The sequence below is a fragment of the Vicugna pacos genome, chromosome 16 (assembly GCF_048564905.1).
Source record: "Vicugna pacos chromosome 16, VicPac4, whole genome shotgun sequence".
Classification (NCBI taxonomy): Eukaryota; Metazoa; Chordata; class Mammalia; order Artiodactyla; family Camelidae; genus Vicugna; species Vicugna pacos.
Window position 1 is genome coordinate 10,415,843 of NC_133002.1, and position 25,857 is coordinate 10,441,699.

At 45.6% G+C, this 25,857-nt stretch overlaps 1 protein-coding gene across 9 annotated transcripts in view; it reads right to left on the bottom strand.

Annotated features, from left to right (window-relative positions):
• Positions 1-3,609: 3,609 nt before the first annotated feature.
• KIAA0753 (KIAA0753 ortholog) overlaps positions 3,610-25,857 on the bottom strand; it is a 57,297-nt gene continuing 35,049 nt past the window's right edge. For 3 of the 9 annotated variants that reach the window (XM_072940649.1, XM_072940648.1, XM_072940647.1), the window contains exons 11-18: positions 25,631-25,720; positions 22,612-22,690; positions 21,471-21,554; positions 18,515-18,700; positions 17,383-17,464; positions 13,267-13,387; positions 12,538-12,762; positions 6,220-6,490 (exon numbers count right to left, since the gene is read on the bottom strand). In XM_072940649.1, coding sequence (XP_072796750.1) covers positions 6,313-6,490; positions 12,538-12,762; positions 13,267-13,387; positions 17,383-17,464; positions 18,515-18,700; positions 21,471-21,554; positions 22,612-22,690; positions 25,631-25,720 — 1,045 coding nt within the window. In that variant the 3' untranslated portion in view covers positions 6,220-6,312. Of the gene's footprint in view, positions 5,101-6,219; positions 6,491-12,537; positions 12,763-13,266; positions 13,388-17,382; positions 17,465-18,514; positions 18,701-21,470; positions 21,555-22,611; positions 22,691-25,630; positions 25,721-25,857 lie in introns of those variants that run through there. The other 6 variants (XR_012060290.1, XR_004188437.2, XM_072940650.1 and 3 more) reach the window with 6 other exon arrangements.

The window sequence follows — 25,857 nt, forward strand, 5'->3', positions numbered from 1 at the left end:
TCCATGTTACAGCAGGGTGGTTACAATGACTGAGATCAGAGAAGGTATTTAAAGGCATTTTGTGAAGTGTAAAGTGCAGAGTAGATGTGGGATGGGGTTAAACCCGAGGTAGTCACCGAGCCTCTCTTGGCCTCTAGGTAACACATCAAGAACAGTGCACTGGAGAGCCGTGGTTAAGGAGAGCCACATCTCCTCCTGAGCCCACCCCTGGAGATTGGTCTCTAGGGGCCATAAAGGCAGGTGGCTGCCCAGGTTCTGGCGGTCAGCCTCATCTCCCCAGCTCTCTGGACTTCGCGCCTCCCATGCAATCTTGAGGAATCATGTCTGCTGGGGGCCTCATAGGGAATTCTGCCCAGACTTGGGGAGCCCCGGGCTTGGGAGAGATGGCAGAGCCCACCTGTCCAGGACCTGATGCTCCTGCCCATCCTGATTGTGGCATGTCAGAGCTAGAAGGCTCCCAGGAACTCTCCCATCCCAAGGGGGTTGCTGGGCATGGACAGAGACAGACTCAGGGGGCCTGGGAGCCCCACCCAGCAGGTGGCAGGAATGTTCAGTGGGTTCCGGGCACAGTGACCTTCTGCAGGGCTCTGCAGCCCACGAGTGGGAGGGCTCAGGCTGACCTCACCCACACCCAAGGGAAGACAGAGGACCGGTGTGTAGGTGGGAGATTCCAGGGAGCCAAGCTGAGCAGAAGGGAAATCAGAGGAGGTCCCAGGGGAGGGGGCAGTGAGGCAGGCTGGGGAAGGGAGGCGAGGAGTGAGACGAGGTGAGAAGACACCCCCAGAGGCGGAGCAGGGACGGCAGGGAGAAGGGTTGCAAGGAAAGCAAAGGTGACAGCACCTGGGGGAGCAAAGCTGTGACAAGAGGGGCTTTGGGAGAGGAGGCTGGGCCGTGTCTGAGCCGTGATGCGCTTCTGGTAGGGCTGCTAAGGAGGAGTTGAGCAGCTCTGAGTATAAAGGTGCTCCAGAAACTATCGGGAAAGGCTGTTTCTGGTTCTCTACAAAGGATTTGGGCGTATCGGAATGGGCAGAGGGAGGGAGGATCTCAGGGTTGTCATGAGGGTTGAATGACACCACCAGGGAGGGCATACACGATGGCTTGGACTTCCCACGGTGAGAAGCCACCCCGTGGACAGAGGCACAGCCTTGGTCAGGAAGAGGCAGGGAAGCAAGGAGAGATGAACAGCTCCTCCTGGATCCAGAGCAGGATAGGAGGGGAGCAGCCCCTAAGGCAGGCCCCACAGAGAGCAGAGGCTAGGGGAGGGTAGGAGGGGCAGGTGTCTTACTCACCCCCCTGGCAGCGGGACTGGGAGAAGCCGATCCTCTGGACACACCCGTTGGCGCACTGGGGATAGTCTAGTGGCGGGAATGGATGGACTCAGTTGCAGGAAAAAATCTAGTTGGCTGGATGGAAAGTCAGCCAGAAAAAAACAATGAGAAGTAGCAGGTTTGGTTCAAGAAAAATCGATCAGGGTTACCAGGCAGAATCAGCTACGAAGGGTCTCCAGAAAGAACAGCAGTTGAAGGGGGTTCATCAGGGAGGCAGGAGCAGCCTCTGGGCTCCCCACCCCAGGCAGAGGGTCAAAGGCCACACTTTAGACCCTGGGAAGACTGGTGAGAGCAGAGCAGGCCCAGTGCCACAGAGACAGGGCCCTGGGCAGGCTGGCAGGAGAGGGACCCACCACCAGAGCCACAGAGCCAGCCCACGGTCATTATCAGAGCTGCGAGCCCCAGGTCAGGGTGAGACCTGCACTGAGGGATCAGTTGACAGATCACCTGGGACTGACAGCTGGCCTGGGTCTCAACCTGGGATGTCCTGGGGGGTCCTTACTGACAACTACAGGAAGCCCTCCCAAGCCAGCCTGAGCTATCGGGGCGGGGGGCTCAACCAACTAATTAACAGATGTGAGCTCTCTGCTCTCGAACCAACAGAACCACACAGGAGAGGCCACTGTCTAGGAAGACAGCAGACGTGCCGCCGCCTTCCTGCTGCTTCAGGAGCCCCAAGAGCACGAGCTGTTTGGCCCACGGGCCCTAAAAGGGTGCCCCTAGGGTGCCTGGTGTGTGGTGGTGTGGGGCAGACACCCCTGGTCTCCAAGTTTTGTGGGGAATTTGCATCACTCCCTCAAGCTGCTAAAACAAACAGTTCCTTCTGAAAACAATTAAGAGTTAAGGAAACCCACATTGTACCACAGAGAAAACTGGAAGTTTTCTGACCGGTCTCCTCTCCAGTGCCCAGCACTAACAGGCAGAGGGGGAAGGGACCCCAGCACCCAGGCGGTCCTTCCTGGGGTCCCCACCCACTCCTCTGCCCTCTCATGAGCCCCAGGCCACCCACACCCTCTCTGCAGCAGTTCCTGATGCCACCGCATTGGTGCCTCGGAGGTGAGATCTGCGGCTCTTCCCAGGCAGCCTCTTATATCAGGTCACAAAAGATTAACACAGATTTTTGCAGATCCTGCAGACAGGATAGAGTCCCCAGCCCAAACCAAGAATCGATTCCCAGAAAACGTGTGCTTCCCTTTTCCCATTCATTCAAACGCATTTACTGAGCACCAACTACGTGTAGGCAGAGGCCTTGCCCTCGAGGAGCTGAGCAGACTAGAGACAGGCATGCGAGCAGGCAACACTCCCCAGGGCTGGGCTGTGAGGCTGGTCAGATCAGGGCGGGAAACAGATCAGGAATTTCAGCACGTCTGCCCACTGGGACAGCCTGTGGACACAGAAATACGACACTTGTGCATTCCTCTGTTTCTGAAAATAACACCTGAATTGGTCAGGAGAAACCTGGAGGGGATGAGAGAATGACCTGTACAGGAGCAGCCTTTGCTCATGAAGAACAAAAATTCAAAAAAAAATTAACAGAACCCAGATAAGAAAATTGATATTTCAAGGATTCAAGTTCCCTTTTTAAATGAGAGTTTTTCTCTCTTGCAGTTTATTTCTGCATCCTTGGAGAATGCTCTGGTCGAGGAGGTTCCCTGTGGGCCAGGGCTATAAGGGAGACGCTGGACACGGAGGCGGGTGTAAGCCTCACCCACAGGAGTCAGACGGGGAGACCCAGCTGGTGGGAGGAGCAGGAGATACCGGGAAGGCCCCCAAACAAAGCAAAGGAGTCTGGACTTCACTCGTCAGCGGACAGGAGCAGGGTGGCTCCAGATGCCCGCATCTAGGACCGCCGCGCGGGGCCGGGAAGAGGCGGGAGAACGCACTGAGCAAATGCTCAAAACTCTGACAATTATCTTCATGGGAGTAAGTGAATCCATGACCGTGGTGCTGCTGAATGCAGGCTTGTTTGATCAAATTATCTCCCCTTCTGTGCCTCATTTGATTCATCTATAAAATGGGAATAATAATGGTGTCACGCAGATGGTACGAGGATTAAATACATTAATACTGGGAAAGCACTTAGAGCTAGGCCTGGGATGTGCATGTGCTCAATAAATGTGAGCTTTTATTATCATTTCTTTCTTGCTGGGGGTGAGGGGCGGTAAGTAACCCACTAGGCTCACATCAAATATAAAAGTATTCTGAGTGGTTTCTGTAAATCACATTTCACTTTGTCTGGGAAAAAAAAGGAGATGTAAATTATTTCAAACAGACATGTACATACTTTAAAATATTGGGTTTATTTAAAAAAATCAGCACAGTAAAAACTGCCACACAAAATAAGTTACCAACGACAGACACTCCTATCAATTCAAGTGTACATATGTAACTCCTCAGATTAAAGACCTTTAATTTCCCTTGAAGCCTTTTAAATTCTGAGGTTATAGAAAATTAAGCAGAACAACATTACATTAAACGAAAATCAATTTTGCACAAATAAGTGTGATCAAGCAGCTTAAATTATCACCTGAAACACTTGTACTTCGGAGAAGAATCCCCGCTGACAACACTGTCTGTGCTGTAAAAAGATTCACATTATCCCGTGGGGTGTGCCTTCCGCCACGCGGCCTCCACATCCCGTTCACCAAGCCGCAGGCAAAAAAGGGAGGGAAACTTCTGCAGGCAGTGGCCTCATTATATACACATGCCTTTGCTTTTTCTGAGTTCAGAGTTTCAGAAAACACGGAGGCTTTTCTCTTGGTAAACGTGACCTGTAAAATGTTCCAGGACCAGGCTACTGTGGTTCTTCGGTTTCTTCCTCTCTTGGGGGAGACTCCATGCTCTTCACACCATCCAGATCTGCTCCCTCCTCCCCGACAGGTTCCTTTTTGGTGTGGAAACAGAAACGCATGATCTCAGCAGAGAGGGAAGTGAGCTCTGTGCCTCCAACCAGGCCACAGAGAAGGCTGGACCTCTCCAATGTCCTCAGGCTTCCTCTGATTTCACACACAGTTCTGTAAATCAGAATATGTCATCCCACAGCAATAAAAGACACGAGGAACTAAAAATGTGAAGAGGCACCTAGGAACTGAGAATTAGCGACATGTGCGTTCACTGCTGCGCACTGGTAACTGTGGGTTCCGATTTGAACCAGCCACAGCAGCAGAGGCCTGGCGGCATCACTAAGCCCTGTGCTCGGCGCAAGGCTGTAACCTGGAAGGACAGGCGTCCTGATAGGAACGGCCGGAGGAGGACACACAAGTCAGGTGACGGGACCAGAGAGGAACTGCACTGAATCGCTACATGAAATACACTTATCTATTGACTTTCAAAATAGTCTAATCACCAGTCAGTGGAATGAACATGGTATTTCAACAGGAAAACTATACATTCAGAAAATATATTGTCATAATCGATTCACATTTCCTGGGTACTGATAAAATAGAACACAGTCCTTCGTAAACTCTCAGAACCATTGCTTTGACCATGAGAAGATGCAAAGTGGGATGACCTCTCTGGCTTTTCCTTCCTTCAGTGGGCAGCACCTTCTGGGGCTGGATGGACAGCTGAGGATAAAGATTTCCTGTGGCTAAAACAAAGGTTGGTGCTATCCCTTCTTCAGGGTGACATAAGGGGCCCTGCCCTGGAGAACCTTTAGGTGGCGGCCTCCAAGAATTCCGAGGTGAACACGGCTTCCGCGTAGTCTTCACACACATCCTGAAGTTCGGCAGCCACGGCCCCCAGAGCCTCATCTACCAGCTCATCTGAAAAGCTGGAAGACAAACAGCACAGCTAAAGGTACGTGCAGCCACGTGTGGGAGCCAGCCTGTTACTCAGCTGAAGTACTCACCACGTCTATCTGGAGATTTCAAGGGAAATTTAAAAGGCCACTTGAGAAGAAAACAAGGTGAGAGGACTTGCTTTCCTAGATAGTAAGATGGTGGCGCGTAGATCTCAGAGTCAGGCTAGAGGGAGGGGCCTGTCACACACACGGGACGGACCTCACCCTTGAGATGGCTGAAACCAGAGGGGACCGGAAACTAACCAGCCGCAACCCAGCCCCAGTCCAGATCCACCTCCCACAGCCGCCCATGTGCCTGACAAGGGAAACGAGGTGTGCTTCTCCATGCGATGGGGGCAGGAAATGCCCATGAAGGAGTTTCTCTCTCCATGCACGCACGCACGCACGCATACACAGAGTAAGTTGCAGACCTGATAACCCCTCGTGTATTTTGGTATACATTTCCTAAAAACCAGGATATTCTCTTAAACAACCCTGATACAACAGAGATACAATACTATTATCTAATCTTACCTACAGACCTTTTTCAAATTTTTGTGAACTGTCCAAAAAATGTCCTTTAAAAGAAAACGTTTCCTGATCCAGGGTTCAACGTGGGACCACATGTTGCATTCAGTGGTCACGTCTCCTTGGCCTACTTTAATCTGGGATCGTTCTTCAGTCTTTGTCTTTCATGACCTTAACATCTTTTGAAGAGTAAAGGCCTTTTTTGTAGAACGTCCCTCAATATGGGTTTGTCTGATATCACATTTTGGGGACAAACACCATGGAAGGGATACTGTGTCCCCTCAGTGTATCTATTTGTCTTTTCACTGATGAGTGCTAATTTTTATCACTTGGTTACGGTGATGGCTGCCAGGTTTCTCCCTTGAAAAGTTGCTATTTTCCCCTTGTGATTAATATGTATATTGTAAAGAGATACTTTAAGACTATAAATATCCTGCTTCTGATTAAACCTGCTGACTCAGCTATCACAGGGCTGCCAACACAAATATTCTAACTCCATCATCCCCCCACGTAATAGTTGGCATGTACCATGTGGAAGAGCTTTCCTGTCTCCTTTACTCATAACGTAATGTAACACAAATGTCTTCATTCATTCATTCATTCATATTGGCTTGGCCTTACACGTAAGTTATTCAACAGTGTGCAATCCATTACTATTATTCCTTCTTCTGATACTTAAAGTGTCCCAGATTGGCCAGTAGGAGCCCCTTCACGCCAGCTCCCGGGTCCTCTTGACATGTCCCCATGATCCTCTGAATACTTCCTTTCTGGCACAAGACGTTGTTTCAGGCTCATCTTAGGTTCTCCCAGCCCCCATCTTGGAATCAGCCATTTCTCCAAGGAGCTCTGGGACCTTTCCATGGAGAACAGTATTTAGAAACCAAGATCTGGGCACTAAGTGTGCTCGCTGATACCAGGGCTACTGTTTCTGGGCCCTCTCAGCTGACACACTCAGACAGACACACATACCCCATGTCTATTTACACATCTATCAGAAACCATAAATTCATTATCACCTCCACCCCCTCTTCAAAATAGGGGATTCATTCTAGCCTTCTTCCAGAAACCTGGCTCTCATTATTCATAATATACTTACTTATTTGATCAATCCTAAAATATAGAGAATGTAGTTTTATAATTGCTAACTCAGATTGCTGGGTGAAAGAAACCTACTTACTAGAATTTGTAATCTGTGTTCACAGTCTGTCTTGAGCCAGAGGGAAAGAGTCAAACTACCGCATTCAAAATTGACTTAGACTAGTCCTCATCTGTATGTATCCCATTAGCGTGATGATGTTATTTGCTGGAAATACATTTAGGTTCGTGTTTCTGTTTATATTCCAATCTAGGGCTACACCCTCTCCCCTCCTACCCGATCCTTGTTATTGGGAGGGATGTATAGGGAACATTAACACGGTTCCAAAAGTCAGAATTATGCAAAAGAGGTAAATGCTGATAGGTGTCCCTCTCCACTCCTAGCCCCTCTACCCCATTCCTGTCCCAGATGTTTTGTAATTATTTTGGCTCATCTGACAGTCTTTTAATTGGCGTGTATATATCTTTTTCATTTAATAATCCTGATGTATTTAAGCTTCTACTACTAAAATACTAAGGACTTTCTATTTGTCTATTTGTTCTCTCTTTGTTGCCTTCTTTAGGATTTTGTGTTTTATTACATTCTTTCCTCACTATTAACTTGGATGTTACACACTTAGTATTCTTTTCCTGGCCGCCCTAGATTACAATAAGCATCCTTGACGTCAAATACAACATTGATAGTCTTACCCTTCTCCCAGGTCATGCAGGAGCCTTAGAACACGAAGTCCATTTATCCTCTTCCTTACGTGCTACTGTTGTGTGTTTCAGATGTACACACACACACACACACACACACTCTGCCCCCTGAAAGCCATCAGCTTATTGTTTCAGTCACTATTCATTACCTACACACAGACTTTCTCTTAACTTCATGCCTTCCTGTATTTCTGACCTTTCATCTGTGACTATTCTTGCTCTGTCTGAAAAACGCTCTTTAAATATTTCTTACAGTGAAGGTCTACTGGCAATAAATTTCCTCAGCTTTGTTTGGAACCTTTACTGCCTTCCTTCCTGAAATCCATTGCGCTGGGCTTAGATCCAGATTGGTAGCTCCTTTCTTTCAGAACTTTGAAAGATACGCCAGGCCGTCCAGCTTCCAATGTCTCTGTTTCTCTTTTTTCCTTCCTCTGGCTTATTGTAAGATTTTCTCTTTGTCTTCCATTTGCCAGCAATACTACGATATCTTCCATTTGCCAGCAATACTACGATATGCTACACATGGATTTCTTTTTATTTTACTTGCCTGAGGCTTTTAGAGCTTCTCGAATCTACGGTGTGACGTCTTTTGTTACTTTGGGGAAGCTACCAGCCATGATGTCTTTGGATGTGGTTTCTGACCCATTCTCTCTGGCTCCTCTCCCTCTGAGACCCCAGCCACGTGTGTGAGACCTCGTCCCTTTATCTTCTACGTCCCTCGTCCGCTCATCTTTCTTTTCATCTTGTTTTGTGTCTCCAAGCATCACGCTAGATGTTTCCTTCTGTCCTATGTCCCAAGTTTCTTCTTTGGATGTGCCTGATTGTCTATTAAGCCTGCCCAACGAGCCCCCTCACTTCAGAAACTGTATGCTCCCATTCCAGTGTCCACGTGGCTTCGGCCCAGGCCCCAGGTCCCTGCACGCAGAGGTGCAGCCGCTCTCCGGTCCATGTCTGACTCTCACGTGCGGAGCTGCCGTGGGTCTGTTCTTATCCCTGCCATGTCTCCCTGTTGCCTGGTTGTTTGTCACCACGTACCAGACACTGAATTTGAAAACTGCAGAAATAACTTAAGTTCTAAGATGTTATATATCTTCAGAGAAATTTTAGGTTTGCTTCTGCCTGGTGCCTGGGACAACAATCCAGAACCATCTCAATGCCGTTTCAGGAGCTGAGTGGAGTCCTGGGAGGGCCGGCTGGCATCCCGGTCACCCTCATTCCAGAGCGTCCCGCTCCAGGGTCCCAAGCAGAAATGAGCAAAGTTCACCGATGCAGTACCACCCCCCGGCGAGCCCTGGACTCCCACCTCTATCCTCTGATCTGAAAAGGCCATCGCAAGTGTCACTCATCTCCCTCCGGAGCCAACAACCTCGTGCCAGGCCAGGGGCTCACTTCCCCAGGTCTCTGTCTTCTCCAGGATCCTGGCCCAGTTATTCTTCATTACCCAGTTCCCTTCCTTGTGCCTTCAAGCATATGTGTTTTATTTTTAATCGAGCTTTCTATTAACAGTTATCCTCAGTGGGAGAGGCGGTCCAAATTACCCAGTGCGTCATCACTAGCAGCAGAAGTGATTAACTTGTTTTTATACTTGCTTTGCTTTTTATACTCCCGTCATTAATTCATCCCCAAACTATGAGAGAAATACAAAGCTGCTCCCAGTACGTTAGATAACGTGTCTGTTTTCTTCCTCTCTTTTATCTAACCTCCCCCCATGCCACCCCCGCAACTTTCCCCTGGGAGCTACTCCTTGGCCCTCTGTCCTGCTCCAATCTAGACTAGCTGCTTTCTATGCTCACTGAAAGATACTCAGAAATAGCCTTTGCCATCTTTCTAGAAGCTCCACATTGGAGTCCTAAGTTTCCTAACCCTCATCTTCCTCTTTCTCAATGTCCACCTTGTACTGGTGGCTCACACCCTCCAGCAGCTTTCTGAGAACTATCTTTTTGGACACTCTGCATAACTTACACTGTCTTTATTTGCCCCTTTTATTTAACTGATAATTTAGCTGAGCACAAAACTGTAGGGTAAATTTTGGAAATACACTCTAATATCTTCTAGCAGGGCTGCTACTGACAACAGTGTGCCATTCTCATCTCTGAGTATTTGAATGTGCCCAGTTTTAACTCTCTGGAACCTTGTGGCATCTTCTCCTCATACCGGGATGCCCACATTTCCTTTGGATAACGACATGCCATGATGTGTTCTGTTCTATTCATTTATTCACTTATTCTTTCACACTCTCACAGTGGACAACTGATGAACCCTTTCAATCTAGAGGCTAACTGCCTTCTGGGGATTTTTCTTACAGGGTTTCCTGTCATTTTCCACTCACCCCTCTCCCCTGCTCTCACATTCTGGAACGCCTATTATTCAGAACTTTTCTGTTATTGTAGCCTACACACAGCTTTCATGGTCTTCAGCAGATATCTGGATCTCTGAGCTATCTGCTATTTTCAAGAACTGGAGTTTCAACTAAGCCTCCTATTTTCTGACTCACCTGCACCCATGGCTTCTCACAAGCACCTAGTGCTTCGCATTCCTGAGCCTTCCCAGGGTTCTTCTGCACAAATCAACTTGGTTCTTGGCTTCAGCCTCAGCGGGCACTTGGTTCCCCGGACTGCTAAGTCACCTGCCATTTGTCCAACTGCTTCATGGCTTCCAAAATTCTCTTGCTATTTCTTACTTGCTGTCATTTTTGGTTTCCTGCCTTTATTTAGTCTTTCAGTGACACACAGTGGGACAGGGATACAGGGAGCAGAGATAATCGTATGTTCAGTCTGTCCTTCCACCAGAAGTCTCCTGATTTGCTTTTCAAACCAAGACTCCTTAAGAGTTTGCTTTCATTGAACGCATTATCATTATCAAGGCTGTCCTTTCACAATCGCTCTTCTATTTATATCATCTGCTCCTTTTGAGCACCAGACCGTGCTTTTCTCCAGGTGGAGGGAGGAGTGGAGACAGTAAAAGAAAGAAAAACTCAGCTTATTTCTCCCTCACTCAAGAAGCCATCAGATGAAGTCAACTGTCTCTGGATACTTTTTCAAGATCTGATCAATACAGCTCTCATCTCTGAGACACTCAAGTAAGAAACCAAAACAAGAGAGATCAAAAACAATACTCAGATGTGCTGTCACCTGAGGGTCAAGGACAGCAGAGGAGAACGTCCGTAAACTCAGGCATGTTTCATAGCTCTGTCCTCTACATCTTAACTTGTTATCCCTTACAGGCCATCAGAGATTTTCCCTATGTCTACAAAACAACGATGAACAAAACGCTTTGTTCATCAAGTGGTAAGAACGAACAAGGAACAGTCCATCTTTCTTGGGTTGTTTTCCAATCTCCCAATATGTCAGCTAGCCTAACCGATCAAGACAGGTTCCGGGCAAACAAGCTAAGTATGCGATAGGACTGTGTGTTAACACACAGAAGCAAGTCAAGTGTACCTGCTCCCCTCCCCAGAAAATAAATGTGCAGCTCAACCAGAACAAAGGGGCTCACAGTCTTTGAAGGGTGCCCTATATTAAATAGAAGTTCCAGGACTTCAGGTTAAACTTGAGGGACTGAACATAAGTGATCATCTGTTACCCCACCCCCAACAAAAAAGGAAATAGATAAATGAATACATCAGTCTACAAGGAGAAAAAGACAAAAGTGGATGGAAAATGTCTAAGATTTTCAGCAGATGAAAAGCACATGGAAGAATCAAAACTGACTCAGCAGTACTGAGGAATTATAGAGGAAGCTGAAACCTTAGGGTCTGCAAAGGGAGACCAAGGAAAAGCAAGCTGATCTGTCTCCCAGAAAACGGACAGACTCTGGAAGTAAGGGAACTGGGAACCATGGAAGTGGAACAAGGTATCAGGCAGGAAGTGAGGACACTGGTCGAGAATTTGCAGGATAAGCAGTTAGACTGACAGGTCTCTACCCCTGCTCCTGGCAGCTAAGCGACAATCCTTCCTTTACCCTTACAAAAGAAGGAAGGTATATTCTTTGGAAAAATATAAATCAGTAATTTAAAACCCAGCCAAATCATCAATCAAGTATGAAGACAGAATAAAGACACTTTGAAACATGTAAGTCTCAAGAAACGTCCTCTGCTACACAAAGCAGGACAGGCTCCATCAAAACAAAGAGTAAACCAAGAGGGAGCCAAGGACACTAGGAAGTAAGGAGGGAGGCCGTCGTGGGAGGGAGGCTGTCTCACACTCAGGGTGACGATGAAGGCAAGTCCCAGGACCAGAGCGACACCAAGACCTAAAACTGGCCGGGCCAGACTGGGGCAGAAGGAAAGAGGGTCTCAGGAGAAAGGAAGGGGCGGAGGCGAGAAACAGAGATCAAACATAAATGATCATGAGGAGGGTTATATTGAGAGGTGTTGGCTAGTGCGTGTGGAACGTTAATAAATATATAAAAGAATAAGCAAATTTAAAAAAAGGCCATTATTAACTCCCGGAATAGGTCTCAACCTTGTTCAAGAAACAGATGTGATCACAGTACACCGCTTGGTTCAATGACGATCATGTCTGCATGACTGTAAGAAAGTGATACTCGGGAGGAATTTAAATCTGGGCCCTATTTCAAAAGGATGGATTTACACACATCTTTTAATTAACTATTTACTTAAAAGAAGGCTACCCATTCTTCAAACATTTAGTAGCAGTGGGACTTTGTTTTCTGACTTCACAGCCCAGGAGAAGGTGAAACGTAGCTGAGACCGTCGGCCTGCGGCTCCTGCGTGCAAGTCTGTCCTGACCACTGACGATTTCACTGTCACAACTATTTCCTGCCCGGTGATGATTTGTGTTCTCGGGTGGCAGAGCTCTCATTAACGAAAACGGAAACCCGCCCTGTCTTGGACACAGTGCCTCTGCCTAAGGAGGGGAGGCGGAGAACGCTGCTTCGGATGGCCCCGCCCGCGCTGTCCTGCAGTCCCCTCTCCCAGGAGGAAGGCAGTCTGCGGAGAAAGCCTGCTCACTAGCCCAAAAGCAACCACTAGACCTCGAAGGCCCGAAAGCACAGCCTGCGTCCCTGACCCGGCCTTTCTCCAGCCTTTCTGTAAGTCAGCACATGGCACTGGTTCCTCAACAGGGCACACGAGCTTCCACTGACCTTTCCGCTATCAGCCACGGGTTGAAGGAGCCCATGGCCTCGTGCGCCATCAGCCGGAGGTACTGGTCGAAGCGGCCACAGTAGTCACGGATGCTGCACCGCATGCCCGGGGGCACGGAGAGGGCGGCTCGGCCTTCCTTCTGCCGAGCATCTTCTGAAAGGGAGAGAAGGGGAGCCTCTCTTTTCTCCGATCTCTCCTCTGTTCCCACACTTTCATCCAGGGAACTGAGAGCAAATACAAACGAGGAGAGCATTCAAAATCATCTGCAAGTGAGTGTAACGTTAGTTCACCCTGACGATCTGACAACCAAAGGTTTACCTTCATTGCTCTTCCTCACCTTGAACAAAACCCAACATCCCATCACCGCCCACTGCTTCCCCTTTACAGTGGACTGACCCTCCACACGGGAGGATCAGTCCACTGTCAATCTCTGTCCCACAGACAAGGGAACTCTTACAGCAAATCTTGTAGTAATGACCTGCACAACCCACCTCTGCCAATGTGACGTTTTCAATCATTAAAAACAGCTAAATGTTACTGAAAGGCTCCTTAAAATGCAACCTACTCAAGGCCCATCTGATAAACACACTATTTTACTGGGCCACCTCGGAGTTTGGCAAGATGTTGGTCAAAAGAAGAATTCCTGTCTTGCGGTAATTGAAGGAATTCAAAATTTGACGACATCAAAGGCAACCAGCTACAAGGAGACCAGTCTCGCCCCCACTTACGTGCCGTTGCAGGGCCTCTCCAACACGATGTTCACGTTCGGGTCTTTGCGAGCTGCTGTCTTCGTGATCCTGATTGGATGAGGAGAAAGAGGCCTTTCACTTACTGCTGGGACTTTCTGGTCTAGAAAAGGAGAGGCATAAAATGACAGTACATAAAGAATAGCTGGCGTATGTATCAGGGCTGTCCCCGTGGCCAATAACCTGTGAGGAAGGCACAGGCCCACCTCCGAAGCGTAAGGGGGCGGCTAGCAGCGCCAAGGGAAAATACCCTGCTGTCAAATGAAAAGGTGAACTTAAAAGTTACAAAGAAACAAACCGATGAGTCAGTTTTAAGAAGTAAGGAACTCCTTTGGAAGCTTCTGCCAGCTCCGAGGAAGACTCCTTGAAGAGGTCTATGCAAAGCCAGGTTCCAACAGGATCCAGCCCCCCACCCAAGGAGTCGCAAGCAGCTGGGTTTGTTTTTTAACCTTTAAATGGTTTGATTACTGGAGAAGGAAAAAAACATTCATACCTGAACACTTAATTAGCTGATTTAATTAATTAGTCTCTGGGCTTCGCTGGAAAAATCTGCATGATGATAGTCAAAACACTAACTTATTAACTATACCTTGCAGCCTTGACAACTCTTTTGAGTTTTGGATTATTTATAATTTTAAATGTATTTCAAATGTAGAAAGAAAATTGTCCTCTTAGGTAAGGAGCATGCATATGTCAAACAACTTTCTCTGACTCACGTTTATAAGCTTATGATTTCTTACTCTCAGAAATACTCCATAAGTCAGTTTTGGTAAAAAAAATTACTGAGAGTACAATCAATTTTCAACTGATTTCAGAAACGAGAGGATAAGAGATACAGATTGGACACTGCACAATTCAAAAATCACTTTAAATTTGGTTTTGTGATGCAACTGGACATATAATCAGAACAACTAGAAACAGAGGGTTCTTAATAAGGATTGCATAATTCTGGAATTAAAGTGCCCAACAATTTATTTCAGTTCTTAGCGTTCTCCTTTTAAATGCATACCTAGACTCTAGCAGAGTCAGATAGTGACTAATAATTTAAATTGTCCTTGAAAAGAGAACACCAAGTCCCTTGGTAAGGCTGTCTTCCGCATGATGCAACCTAACTGTGGCCAGTGGCCAAGCCATCGGTGAAACAGTCACCCTTCAACATTTCCCTTCCCTGCTTCCATATGAAAAGATGCTAAGACGCCCACTGACTCACTGAGCAGTGATCAGAAGGGTCCTCCTTGTGCCAGGCCCGCGCTAGGGCACTGCTGGGATGCAACTGAGTATGACAAAACTCTTGGCCTCGAAGACTCTGTGGCTTAGGTGGGAGAGATAAGACCCTTTACAAACGGCTCTAACAGGGTAGCACATCCCAGAAGTCTACAGGAGTCACAGGAAAGGAGCAGAGCTCTGGTCCAGGGAAGCCAGGACAAGCACTGCTCAAGTAGCATCACGTGAAGCGGGCCTTGAAGAATGGCTGGATAGTCACGTGAGGATGCAAATGGAAGGTGGACTAGGGCGGGGAAAAAGGCAATGAACAAAGAATGCAGCTGGAACAATAACAGAAAACAAAACAAATTTGTATTGTGTTTTTAAATGACTCAGCTTTCTGTCAAAGTTTGACATGGAGAATACGTTTCCAAGGAAAATCCCCAGACTCATACTCTAAAAACAGTATATATACATAAGCTGCTGCTGTAAACCGTCTACACCCACAACTTCCTTTACTTCTCTTAACATGCATAGTACTGAGATTCCTTTAGAGGTAATGTTTAACCACATTCACTTCCCTCCTTTCATTCATTGAAGTAGTAACTGGTAAGCGTAAGTCAAAGAGAACTGGAGTAACACGTCCCAGACCAAACTGTGACCACAGCCTAGCAGCTGCAGCCAAAATGTGCATGTATGAATTTTTAAAAGTGGAAGAGAAAGTGAAAATCTTCTCCACAAATGTGTAAGAACAAATGGATATCCATTAGCTGGGGGAAAAAATGAACCTCAACCTCTACCCCAAACCATAAGCAAACTTTTATTCAAGATGGACCACAGGCCTACACATAAAAGCTAAAACCATAAAGCTTTTAGAAAAAGCAAGAGCCTCTTTCCTCAACTTGGGGGTAGGCAAAGGTTTACTGGATGAAAGAAAGCAAAAGCTAGACCAGGAAAAATGGACAGGTTAGATTTTATCAAAACGTTTAAACCATCTGCCCATAATAAAACATTTGAGAAAATAAATATAGAGCTACAGATGGGGAAAAATGTTTGCAAACATTCATCTGAGTAGACTAGTGGCTGCTGGGGTGAAGGGAGGGTGAATGGGGAGTGATTGCTAATAGATGCAGGGCTTCTTTTTAGGGTGGTAAAATGTTCTGGAATTAGACAGCAGTGGTGTTTGCACAATTCTGTAAATATATGAAAAACAACTCTTTAAAAGGGTGAATTTTATGGCATGTGAATTATATCTCAATAAAGCTGTTTGAAAAAAATACATGTCATATATAAATAGGAGACAAAGAACTCATTCCCAGAATGCATAAAGAATTCCTACAAATCAAAAATAAAAAGACAACCCAATTCTTAAAAATATACAAAAGATTTGGGCACTTCACAAAGGAAGATATACAAATGACTAATAATTACTTGAAAATGTTCTAAACATCATTATTCACCAAGGAAATGAAATTAAAGCCACAAAGACATATCACTGCACACCCACCAGAATGGTTATCGTGAAGAAGACTGACAACCCAAATGCTGGCAAGGATCTCAGCAGAACTCAGCATAGATGGGAGCGTAAAATGGTACAGCCACTTTGGGAAAAGGTTGGGCAGGTTTTTTTTTTTTTTTTTTAAGTTAAACATGCACCTATCTCATAACTTGGCCAGTCTACTCAGGTGTTTATCCAACAGAAATAAAAACTTATGTCCACACAGAGAATATACATGAATACCCTTATAGAGGATTTATATCTAGTAGCCCAAAACTAGAAATAATCAAATGTAAATCCATAGGCAAATGGATAAACTAGATGTGGTACATGCTCACAATGCAGTATTACTCAGCGATAAAAAGGAATGAACACGGACAGAGGGTGGTAGGCTGAACAAGGCTCCCCAATATGTCCACGTTCTAATCCCTGGAACCTTCGAGTGTCCCCTCTATGGCAAGAGGGACTTTAAAGGTCTTGCGATGGAGAGAGTACCCTGGATCACTGGGCTAGGCCCTAAATGTAATCTGCGTGTCCTTGTAATAGGCAGGCAGGGGAAGATTTGACAACAGAAGATCAGAAGGCAATGTGACAACAGAAGCAGTCTGGAGTAATAGGGCCACAAGCCAAGGAACGCAGGCAGCCTTAGGAGCTGGAAGGAGGAACCAGCCCTGCCAACACCTTGATTTTAGCCCTTTAAGACTCACCTCAGACTTCGGACCTTCAGGAACTGTAAGAGAATAAATTTGTTTCACAGCACTAAATCTGTGCTTTAACTTGCTACAAACTTAAGTTTGTTACAGTGGCAACAGGATAAATCTAAATGCTAAATGAAAGAAGCCTTAGATAAAAGAGTAAATACATGTATGGTTCCATTTATATGAAAATTTTAGAACAGGAAAAACCAATCTATAGTTAAAAAAGAAAAAAGCACTGCGGTTGCCTGGGTGGTGGGGAACTGACTGGGAAGGAGCGTAGGGAACTTTCTGCGGTGATGATAATCTCTATTTTGAAAGGAGTTTGGGTAACAAAGGTGTGCTCATTTGACAAAACCCATCAAAAACAGTTAAGATTTGTGCATTTTATTATATGTAAATTTTATCTCAAAAGGAAAAGAGTCATAAATAAATACTAAACTCTAGTTGTGGACACACATGTTGAAATGTTCAGGATAACATGCACTGATGTCAGTAACTTTGACTGCATCCCAAAATAAGAAGAACTGATGGATGGATAGCGGGCAAGTAGACATATGATAAAGCAAATACAGCAACACAGTAACTGTGGAACCCAGATGATGAGTATACAAGTGTCCACTGTAGAAGTTTTTCAATTTTTCTGTATGTTTGAAATTTTTCAGAACATAACGTTGAGGGAACAGGCTGAAGAACACTCACCATTTTTTTCTTCCTGCATCCAAAGATGAGGATCAGTATATACAATTTTATTATATCTTTGGCGAACTGTCTCCTGGTATTTCTTAAAAAAAAAAAAAAAAGTTTAACTTATGAGGAAAAAAATGAGTTTCATTACAAACCAGAGCTAGTAAGGATGGAAGAGTACAGCAGACACTTGATATAGACCCACTGGCAGGAACAGGTACCTCCCCGGCCAGGAAGTGCTTAGTTCACGAGGTGAAGTGTACAATAAAATGACGTAGTTAATGTAACCTAAATCAGCACTGCCCACTAGAACTGGCTGTGATGTGGAAATGTTCCATTTTTGCTGTGTCCGTTGCCCACTACCGCCCACTTGAAACGTGAGTAATGTATTTAAATGGCCACATGTGGCTAGAGACTACCATTCTGGACACTTCTGGTCTAGACAGTTCCCCCGAGAAGGCAGAATCAGTTACAAGACTAGGATAAACTATCACATTCTAAAATTTTATAAAACCAACTAAACGCTGTCTTCCCTATAATGTTTCTGTTTAGCAGCAAAGCCAAAATGAGATTTAATCATGGTGGAGTTAGAAAGAAAACGCTGAACTAGGAGTCAGGAGACCTGGATTCTCATCCTAGCTCTGGCATGAATTTTTGTGTGACCTTGGCCATATCATTTACTCCCTAATTGTGTCTCAATTTGCTGAGGTTGGTCTGAGTCATGTCTGAGGTCTAAAATTCTCAGAGAAAAGCACTCTATAAAGTATTATGGGAATTAAAGAAGGTGAAGCTATCTCTGATTTGCTAGGATTACAGCATTTACAAGTGGATGGATGAACAGGTTGATGGTCTCATTCGTGGGACTGGGCTCTGGTCCAGCGTTTTCTGCATCACTTGCCAGTGATGAGTTATGTGTCAGGTAGTGTGCTGGTAACTTCATACCTCATTGAGTCCTTAAATACACCCTTACTTATTAGAAAGAGTGAGTGACTTCACCAAGGCCATGCCCTTGGTTGGCAGTTGAGCTAGGATTTAAAGTCAGGACTAGATGGCTCTGAAGTTCCAAGCTACAGAAGTATGAGGAGAGCCCCGTTCAGCAGAGGCCAGCCCCACAGTGGCCAACCAGAGCTGGCAGCCCCAACCTTACTTCCATTTCCTCCATTCGGAGTATCATGGTGTCCAGATATGGGCTGTCCTTGCTGTCCCCCAAGGTGGCTAAGGTGTCAGACTCCAAGATCTTAGAGTGAGCCACAGCCCAGAGCTCATGAGCGGTGTCTTCCAAAAAACCATCCAGCTGACAAAGGTTGTTAGAACCACCATCAGCATCTGTCACCTACAAAGCAAAGGGATGGAAAGGCAATACAAAAACAACAGAAGACTCAGAGATGAACAAGTAGCCGATCATAAAAACCAACCACCGAGTGGAGTTTCTATGCTAAACCTAACCTCTCCTAAGTCAGTAGCGTCAAGAGCAATGACATCAGCACAATTTCTAACAGTCATTTGAATAGTGGCCATCGATCAAGTAATACCATTACTGTCCACGGAAATTATTGTTAGTACCTGTTTTGCCAATTGGTAATGCAAATACCTCTGTGCTGTACTCAGAAGAATGTACAATGTCTCACATGTCACATACTCCAGAGAACATACTCTTTTGGTCCAGTGCTTTGTAAAAACACCTGTTCATGACATTACAAAGTTCACAGTTTTCTGTCTTTGCTTGAGATTTTCTACCTATAACCCGGAAGAGCTTTACCGGTCTTTCCTGACCTTGTATTCCTTACATTCACAAAGCATGTTACAGCTTGCAAAGTATTTTTTCATATGTTGCATTTCTTTTGATTCTAATATATGCCTATAATCTGCTCTAAAAGAGGCCTTTACAAGGAATGTCTGGTGGGGAAATGATTGTATCAGGCTCTGGAATGAGACATTTCTGGGCCTGGATCCTGGTTCTGCCCACTGGTTCACGCCTGCAAGTGTGGGCAAGTTTACTTAACCTTTCTGGTCCTCAATTCTTTGGTTTGTTACATGGAAATAATACTCCTGTATCTCAGAGTTACAGGATTACATGAGCACTTGCATGTTGGAACACTTAACAGTGTCAACGGCATGAAGTAAGATACTCTTAATGAACAGTTACTCCACAGTAATTTTAAAAACCTTTTAACAGTTCACAGAAGGAAATACACTAATGGCCAATCAAGATATGGAGAAATGCCTAACCTTAACCAAAGTTAAATAAAAATCAGCTGAATAACCAATACAGTAAAATTATAAAAAAATCTAAAGACACTTAAACCAATACTACAGGTCTAGTTAATTAAAATGTGTGTATTTGTATATGTAGTATTTTTCACTCATGACATTTAAAGAATGGAGTATCAAGAATATTATGAGATAAAGAAGAGACAAAGGAGATCCCAACATGCCGATGTTGGAAAGATCACCAAAATATAAAGAAAGAAGCTGGACACAGAGGAGTATATGGTATCTGTTTGTGGGGAGGTTTGACTTTTTACATGATACTTCTTCTAAATTGTTTGCATTTTTAGCCATGTGCATATGTAAACTTTTAATTAAAAGAAAAACCCGATACTCTTTGGAAACATGGGTTTCACATGCAAGTTCAGCTAGTGACAGCAGTGCGAGGAGATGCACGTGCTTTTAATGGCACCCTTCCAAGAACTCGCTCCTGGTATCAGAGATCATCTCGTCTGTAAGGACACCTATTAAGAGTTTTACTTAACTTCTAAAGCAGAACAAACATCTCCGTTTTAGAGATGGGGATTCTGAGAATTTGTGTTCAAGGTCCCACAGCTCTTTTGTAAGCTGACACAGCAGAGGAACTCTTTTGGCTTCATGCCAACTTCAGTGAGCTTGTTTGTATTCAGTTATTTACAAACACTGACTCGCGATGGTGCCACCTGGGAAAGTCTTTGCAATCATGCTGATGTTTACAGCAGCGCAGAACTCTAAATACTGGATAGAGTTACTTCTCTTTTTCAACAAACTGTATTGAAGGCCATTTCATGCCCACAGAATGACTCTCATCCACAGGGTCAACCATTCCTAGTAATATGCAAGCATGTCTACGTCACTGATAGCACCTACATTCACTTCTCTTCTCTTTCATATTAAAATGCCCCATGGAGCTGGCTCCCTAGATTAGACGTCAGTCGCATTATTTTGCGAGGGAAAAAAAGTATCATCTGGCCCCGTCTGTAAGAGCTACAGGTAGACTTTCAGCTTCCAGCCTCAGAAGCCTCACCTCACATGAGATTCTGTCACAAAACACTGGTGTAATAAAATTACAATCATCAAGATTATAAAAATACGCCAAAGCTAAACGATTGCTCAGTAATTAGAATAGGGATACATTCTCAAAATCTACTTTCTTCCTGGGCTGGTGGAGCTTCGTTCCAACTTCCGTCTAACTCTGAAACCACACTCGCTCTGCCCTTCTGCCTTCTGGACACAGTCTGCACCTCCCCGTCCCCAGCCCGAAGCCCATGTGGGGCAGGAACATTGCCACCAACACTAAACCCAAGCCTTGGAGGAAGAGTGTAAGGGTGGACGTCCACATGATGTGTTTTCATTTTTCTCAAATGTTACCACTTTCTCCTGGGCCACCTTTTCTCTCTGCCAGGCCAGATACTGGCCATTATTAGACACTCAAAACATGCTGGCCTAACAATAAATCTTAGGCCCTCAGTATACAGGAAATTAGGCCAGTAATGAGCAAAACTGGGTTGAATGAGAGGAAATGAGGACAGCCACTCTTCTGCCGCAGGCCGTCCACATCCAGGGTCACGCAGGGCACCCACATTCTGTCATCAGGAAGAGAGGAAAAAGCCGCTGACAAAAACCTGTGGCTCCAGAGATTTCTGTGAGCTGTTTGAAAGGCTCATCAAAGCCATAATGCTAAGTATACACGGTAAGAATTAACATGCCAAACAAGAAAAATAACCTCCACCCGCGGGTCTAGGACAGTCTGGTGTTGGCAGAGTAATCCGCATGTCACTTTTCCTTACAACCAGAGACATTATCATGTCATAACAGCAGCACAGTCCAGGATGCCAGCCCCACACAGCACACACCTCTTCGGCCGACTGGGCTGGCACCGTGCTTCCTGATGGCCGATCCTTCAAGCGAGTATCTGCTTCCAGAGAAGAATTGACTCTCTATTAAAACAGACAAGCACGCTCATGAGTTATGAAAATTTACAACCCATATTAGTACAAACGAATTCTGTTCCCAGAATAACTTCAGTGGGGAACTGTTCATCAGCTTTAGCTATATTAGGCTTTTTGCAGCAATTCAAAGCACTCTGTCTTCATGAAAATAAATGTCACGTGTTGTTCTTGGCTTTCTGCCCCTCTTCTTCCCTCAACCTTGTGAACACTGCCAGAGTTGCTGTGTGTTTTTACGCAATTACTCAGCTTCTCTGTTTCACAGCTTCCACACTGATAAAATAAGGAGGTTGGATGATTTGGTCTCTAAGACCCCTCCCCAGCTCTACAGTCCTGAGACGTCCATGGACTCTGATAATAATTTGACATTTCTTAGACCAAGAGACAACAGAAGTTCAGTGGCCTATTCAGGAACCCAGAATGTCATTTGTTCCATTTAAGATTACAGTATTATTCTGTGGCTTCATCCACTCACACAAACAAGAAAGAGTGTTTTCTATTTACAGGGTGGATCTACAGGTCTGGCCATAGCATTTAGCTTACTGCTTACAGGAGGATGGCACAACCTGCTGGTGATGCTCTGTGCAATTTCATCTTGAAGGAAGTTCTGGTTTGCGCACAGAAGCTGTTTTAACACCTCTCTCCTTTGGAAAAACAGAGCCCATCATTCCAAATCACTAAGGTGAAAGAGCACAGGATCAGAGTGGAAGCAATGAACTGAACATGAACATCACCAATAGATCTATTTGATTAAAAGTGCAAACTGCAATTTAAACTCATTTCCCAAACTAAAATCTCATCTTTCTCAAAAGCGGTACTTTCTCTTCCCCGGTCTTAATTCTTTACCCACAACAGAAGACACATCAATAGTGTGGGTGTCTTAGAGGGGTCCTGGCAGCCCTGCACCCACACTATGCAGCACAGATCAGCACTGCAGCCTCCAGCTGCCAGAGACACTCAGCCCTGCAAAGGGTCAGTGTAACCCCTGGAGCAACTCTTTTTATTCAAGAATGTCCAAAAGGCAAGCAAATGGGATGAACTAGATTACCTGGGCCTTGACCAGAAGAGGCTTCAAACGTTCCAGAACTGCCTTCTCTACCTTGTCCGCTAACTGGGTGGCAGAAACACTATTTAGAAATAAAATTGAAAATCAAAATCAAAAGCAAGAAAATATCCTATTTTGCATATTTATTTATCACCCTAGATGAAGGGAAATCAAATGATTATAAAAGCCACCGTGCCTCTCTAATTTTCATGGCCATACAAGGTCCCTGGAGATCTGCTAAATGAGGGTGCTGATTCAGTTGGTCTGACTGAGGCCGGAGATTATGCATGTCCAGCAAGCTCTCAGGTGAGGCAGGGCTGCTGGCCTGAACCGCACTTTGAGGACGAGGGCCGAAATAACATTTGAAGAAGTATATTAGGCTCTGAGTCCATTTTGAAAGAATAACGGCTGCCTTTAAACAACTAAAGAGAGTAGAAGACTGAACAAATGAAACTAATTTTATTCTCTCTCAAACCCCACAATAATAGAATTAGACAGAATCTCACAAACACAAGGGACAAAAAATGGTGCTGGAAACAGAAGGACAAAAGTGGTAGGTAACTTACTGACCTGTGAAAGCTGAATTCTAGGGTAGTAATGGGAAACCTCGGCCTGGGGGTGAGCTAGGAGGAGATGGCTTAAATACGGAAGACAAGAGTCAAATGATGTTTGAGAAGTTAGATCCCGGGGTCCCTTCCCTCCTTCACATAACTAGACCACTGCCTCTCTCCAACTCTGAGAGAAGTCTAGCTGCTCATTCTCTGGAGGAGCCTCTTGACTAGCCAAGCACACCTGAGACCATAGGTGCCCCACTGAAAAGAGGAGATTCATGTATGCATGCTGATTGCCCAGTGTTAAGACTCACAGCCTCCCTGCCCAACTCAGCACCTAGGACACCAGCATCCTGGCCTTTACCCTCTGGGTAAAGATCAAAAGACTCTTCTCTGGACAGTCTGACCCACCCTCAAAGGAAAGACCTAAAGACCCACATGAGGGTCTTTAGCAAACAGTCCAGCTAGATGACCCTAGAGTAAAGTTCAAGGTCAATAACGGGCTCATCAGATGCTGCTAGAATAGCCAGATATCCATAAGGAGAACAATGAACCTTGATCAGTATCTCATTTCATACACAGAAATTACTTCAAAATGGATCACAGACAAAAATAAAAACTATAAAGCATCTAGGAGAAAACACAGAATATCTTTGAGACTTTAGCACTGGCAACGATTACTTAGTTCACAAAAAAGACTAACCTTAAAGAATCCATAAACTGATCTTAATAAAAATTTAAAATTTCTAGTCATCAAGACACCATTAAGAAAATACATAGGCAAGTCACATGTACTGGGAGAAAATATTTGCTGCACAAATCCAGAAAATATTTTTCTAAATTCTTAAAAAAATCAATAATTAAAAAAAAACAATAACAAATGAGCGAACGACTTGACTAGACATAGCACAACAAGCACTTTGGAAATGGTGCTCATCATCACTAGACTTCAAAGACATGCAAACGAATCCCCCAACAAGATCCCACCACAGTCTCACAGAATGGCTGAAACAGGATGGGGACAACTAGGTGGGAACCCCCACACTAACTAAAAATGGAAAATAACCCAAATGTTAATTCACAGGAGAATGGATAAATAAACTGCAGAATACTACGTGGAAATAAAACAGAAAACTACACAGGGCAGCCCACTCTCCCCCCTGAGCAGAGCCCACCGTACTTGCTTCATTTCCAGGTGGCCCAGATGTGGCCAGTCCCACATTTGCAAGGACGCACTCATGACCCTGCCCACTGACTTCCTGGGATGGGCACCTAAAAACACTCAGGGAAGTGCAATGTTGGGGATCTTCATCTAATGCCAGCAGCACCGCCTTTTCCTTGTTTAGCTAGCTTCGTGCCTGCTTCTCAGCTGTCAAGATCAGTGTATTGTTAGGGGTAGACACAGGTAACAGATTTATGAACAAGGGTCATAAAAAGATGAACACGGGCATCAGGACATGTGAGCTCTGGGGGGAAAAGGGATTCAGCTGAGGAGGGGCGCACAGGGAGCTTTTAGAGTAGGGGTGATGACCCACGTCTCGGTTTGGGCAGTGGCTCACGGTGCTCACCTGCTAACGAAAGAGCCACAGCTCTTCTAACCTGGGAAGGAACAGTCTGTCGGGATTGGTGACAGAATGCACAGCTATTTCAATGAGACTCTGTTCATATGACTTCAGGGTGAATCGTCATCAGAGCTTGAAAAATGAGCCAATCACAACAGTATCAACTAAACTGTCTCACAGACTTCTTCGTGCCGACAGTTAGGTGGTAACACTCTTGGGGGCAAACAGAAAAGGCAACCTCATTGGAAAGCCTTAGGCTGCATTCAACCTAACGGGAAGCAGAAGTACCCAGCAGTCACTCAGATGAGCAGACCACACCCCAGCCTTTCACCTGGTGAGAGAAAAGCGCCTTTGAGGGCAGCAGGCAGAGGGCTGACCTTTCAGTCAAAATTGCCCCCAAACTGTCGACAGCACTCAAACTCCACACAGAAGAAACACTTCCTAGCAAGAGTCCTGTATAGAATACAAGCAGGCATGCAGGCCTCTGGTCGCTCATTCACGCACCTGTCCCTCCGGCGAGGCTGGGCCCGCACGGCCCAGGCCAGTGGATGACGCTCTCTACACCCTTCGGCACGGACAGGCACTCACTATCCTTCCTCAGAGGCAACCCCACACTTTCAGTTACTGAAGGCTACCCATTTCTTCAGCTTTGAGTTCTTTCAATTCCTTTGTTCTTCTGGAATTTTCAGCATCAAGTCTGCGGAGCCTAGATGACAGCACCAAGGAGTCACCCCGACTCTCCCCAAACCAGCCGGGACTCTGAGGTGACCTCCAAGTGCTTCACGCAGGCGGATGGCCAATAAACACGGGACGTGTGACTACACTGCTGAGCAATCTCAGCTGGCTGTGAAAGCAGCGGGGGCTGCGGGACAGGCCTGCTCTGTCTTCGTCTCCCTCACAGATAGTTACCTCTGGTTTTGCATTTTGTCCACTTCTTCAGCTTTTAATTCTTCTAATTCCTTCAATCTTTTGGAAGTTTCCGCATCGAGCCAAGCGAGTCTAGCAGACAGTACAAAAGAGTCAGGCCAACCGTGCCTCGAGCCGCAGGGGGTCATTACCACAGAAACAGACCAGGCGTGCGACACCCCCAAGGGCCAGCCCCGGCCTCACTGACGACTCAGGAGGCAGCGAGCCTC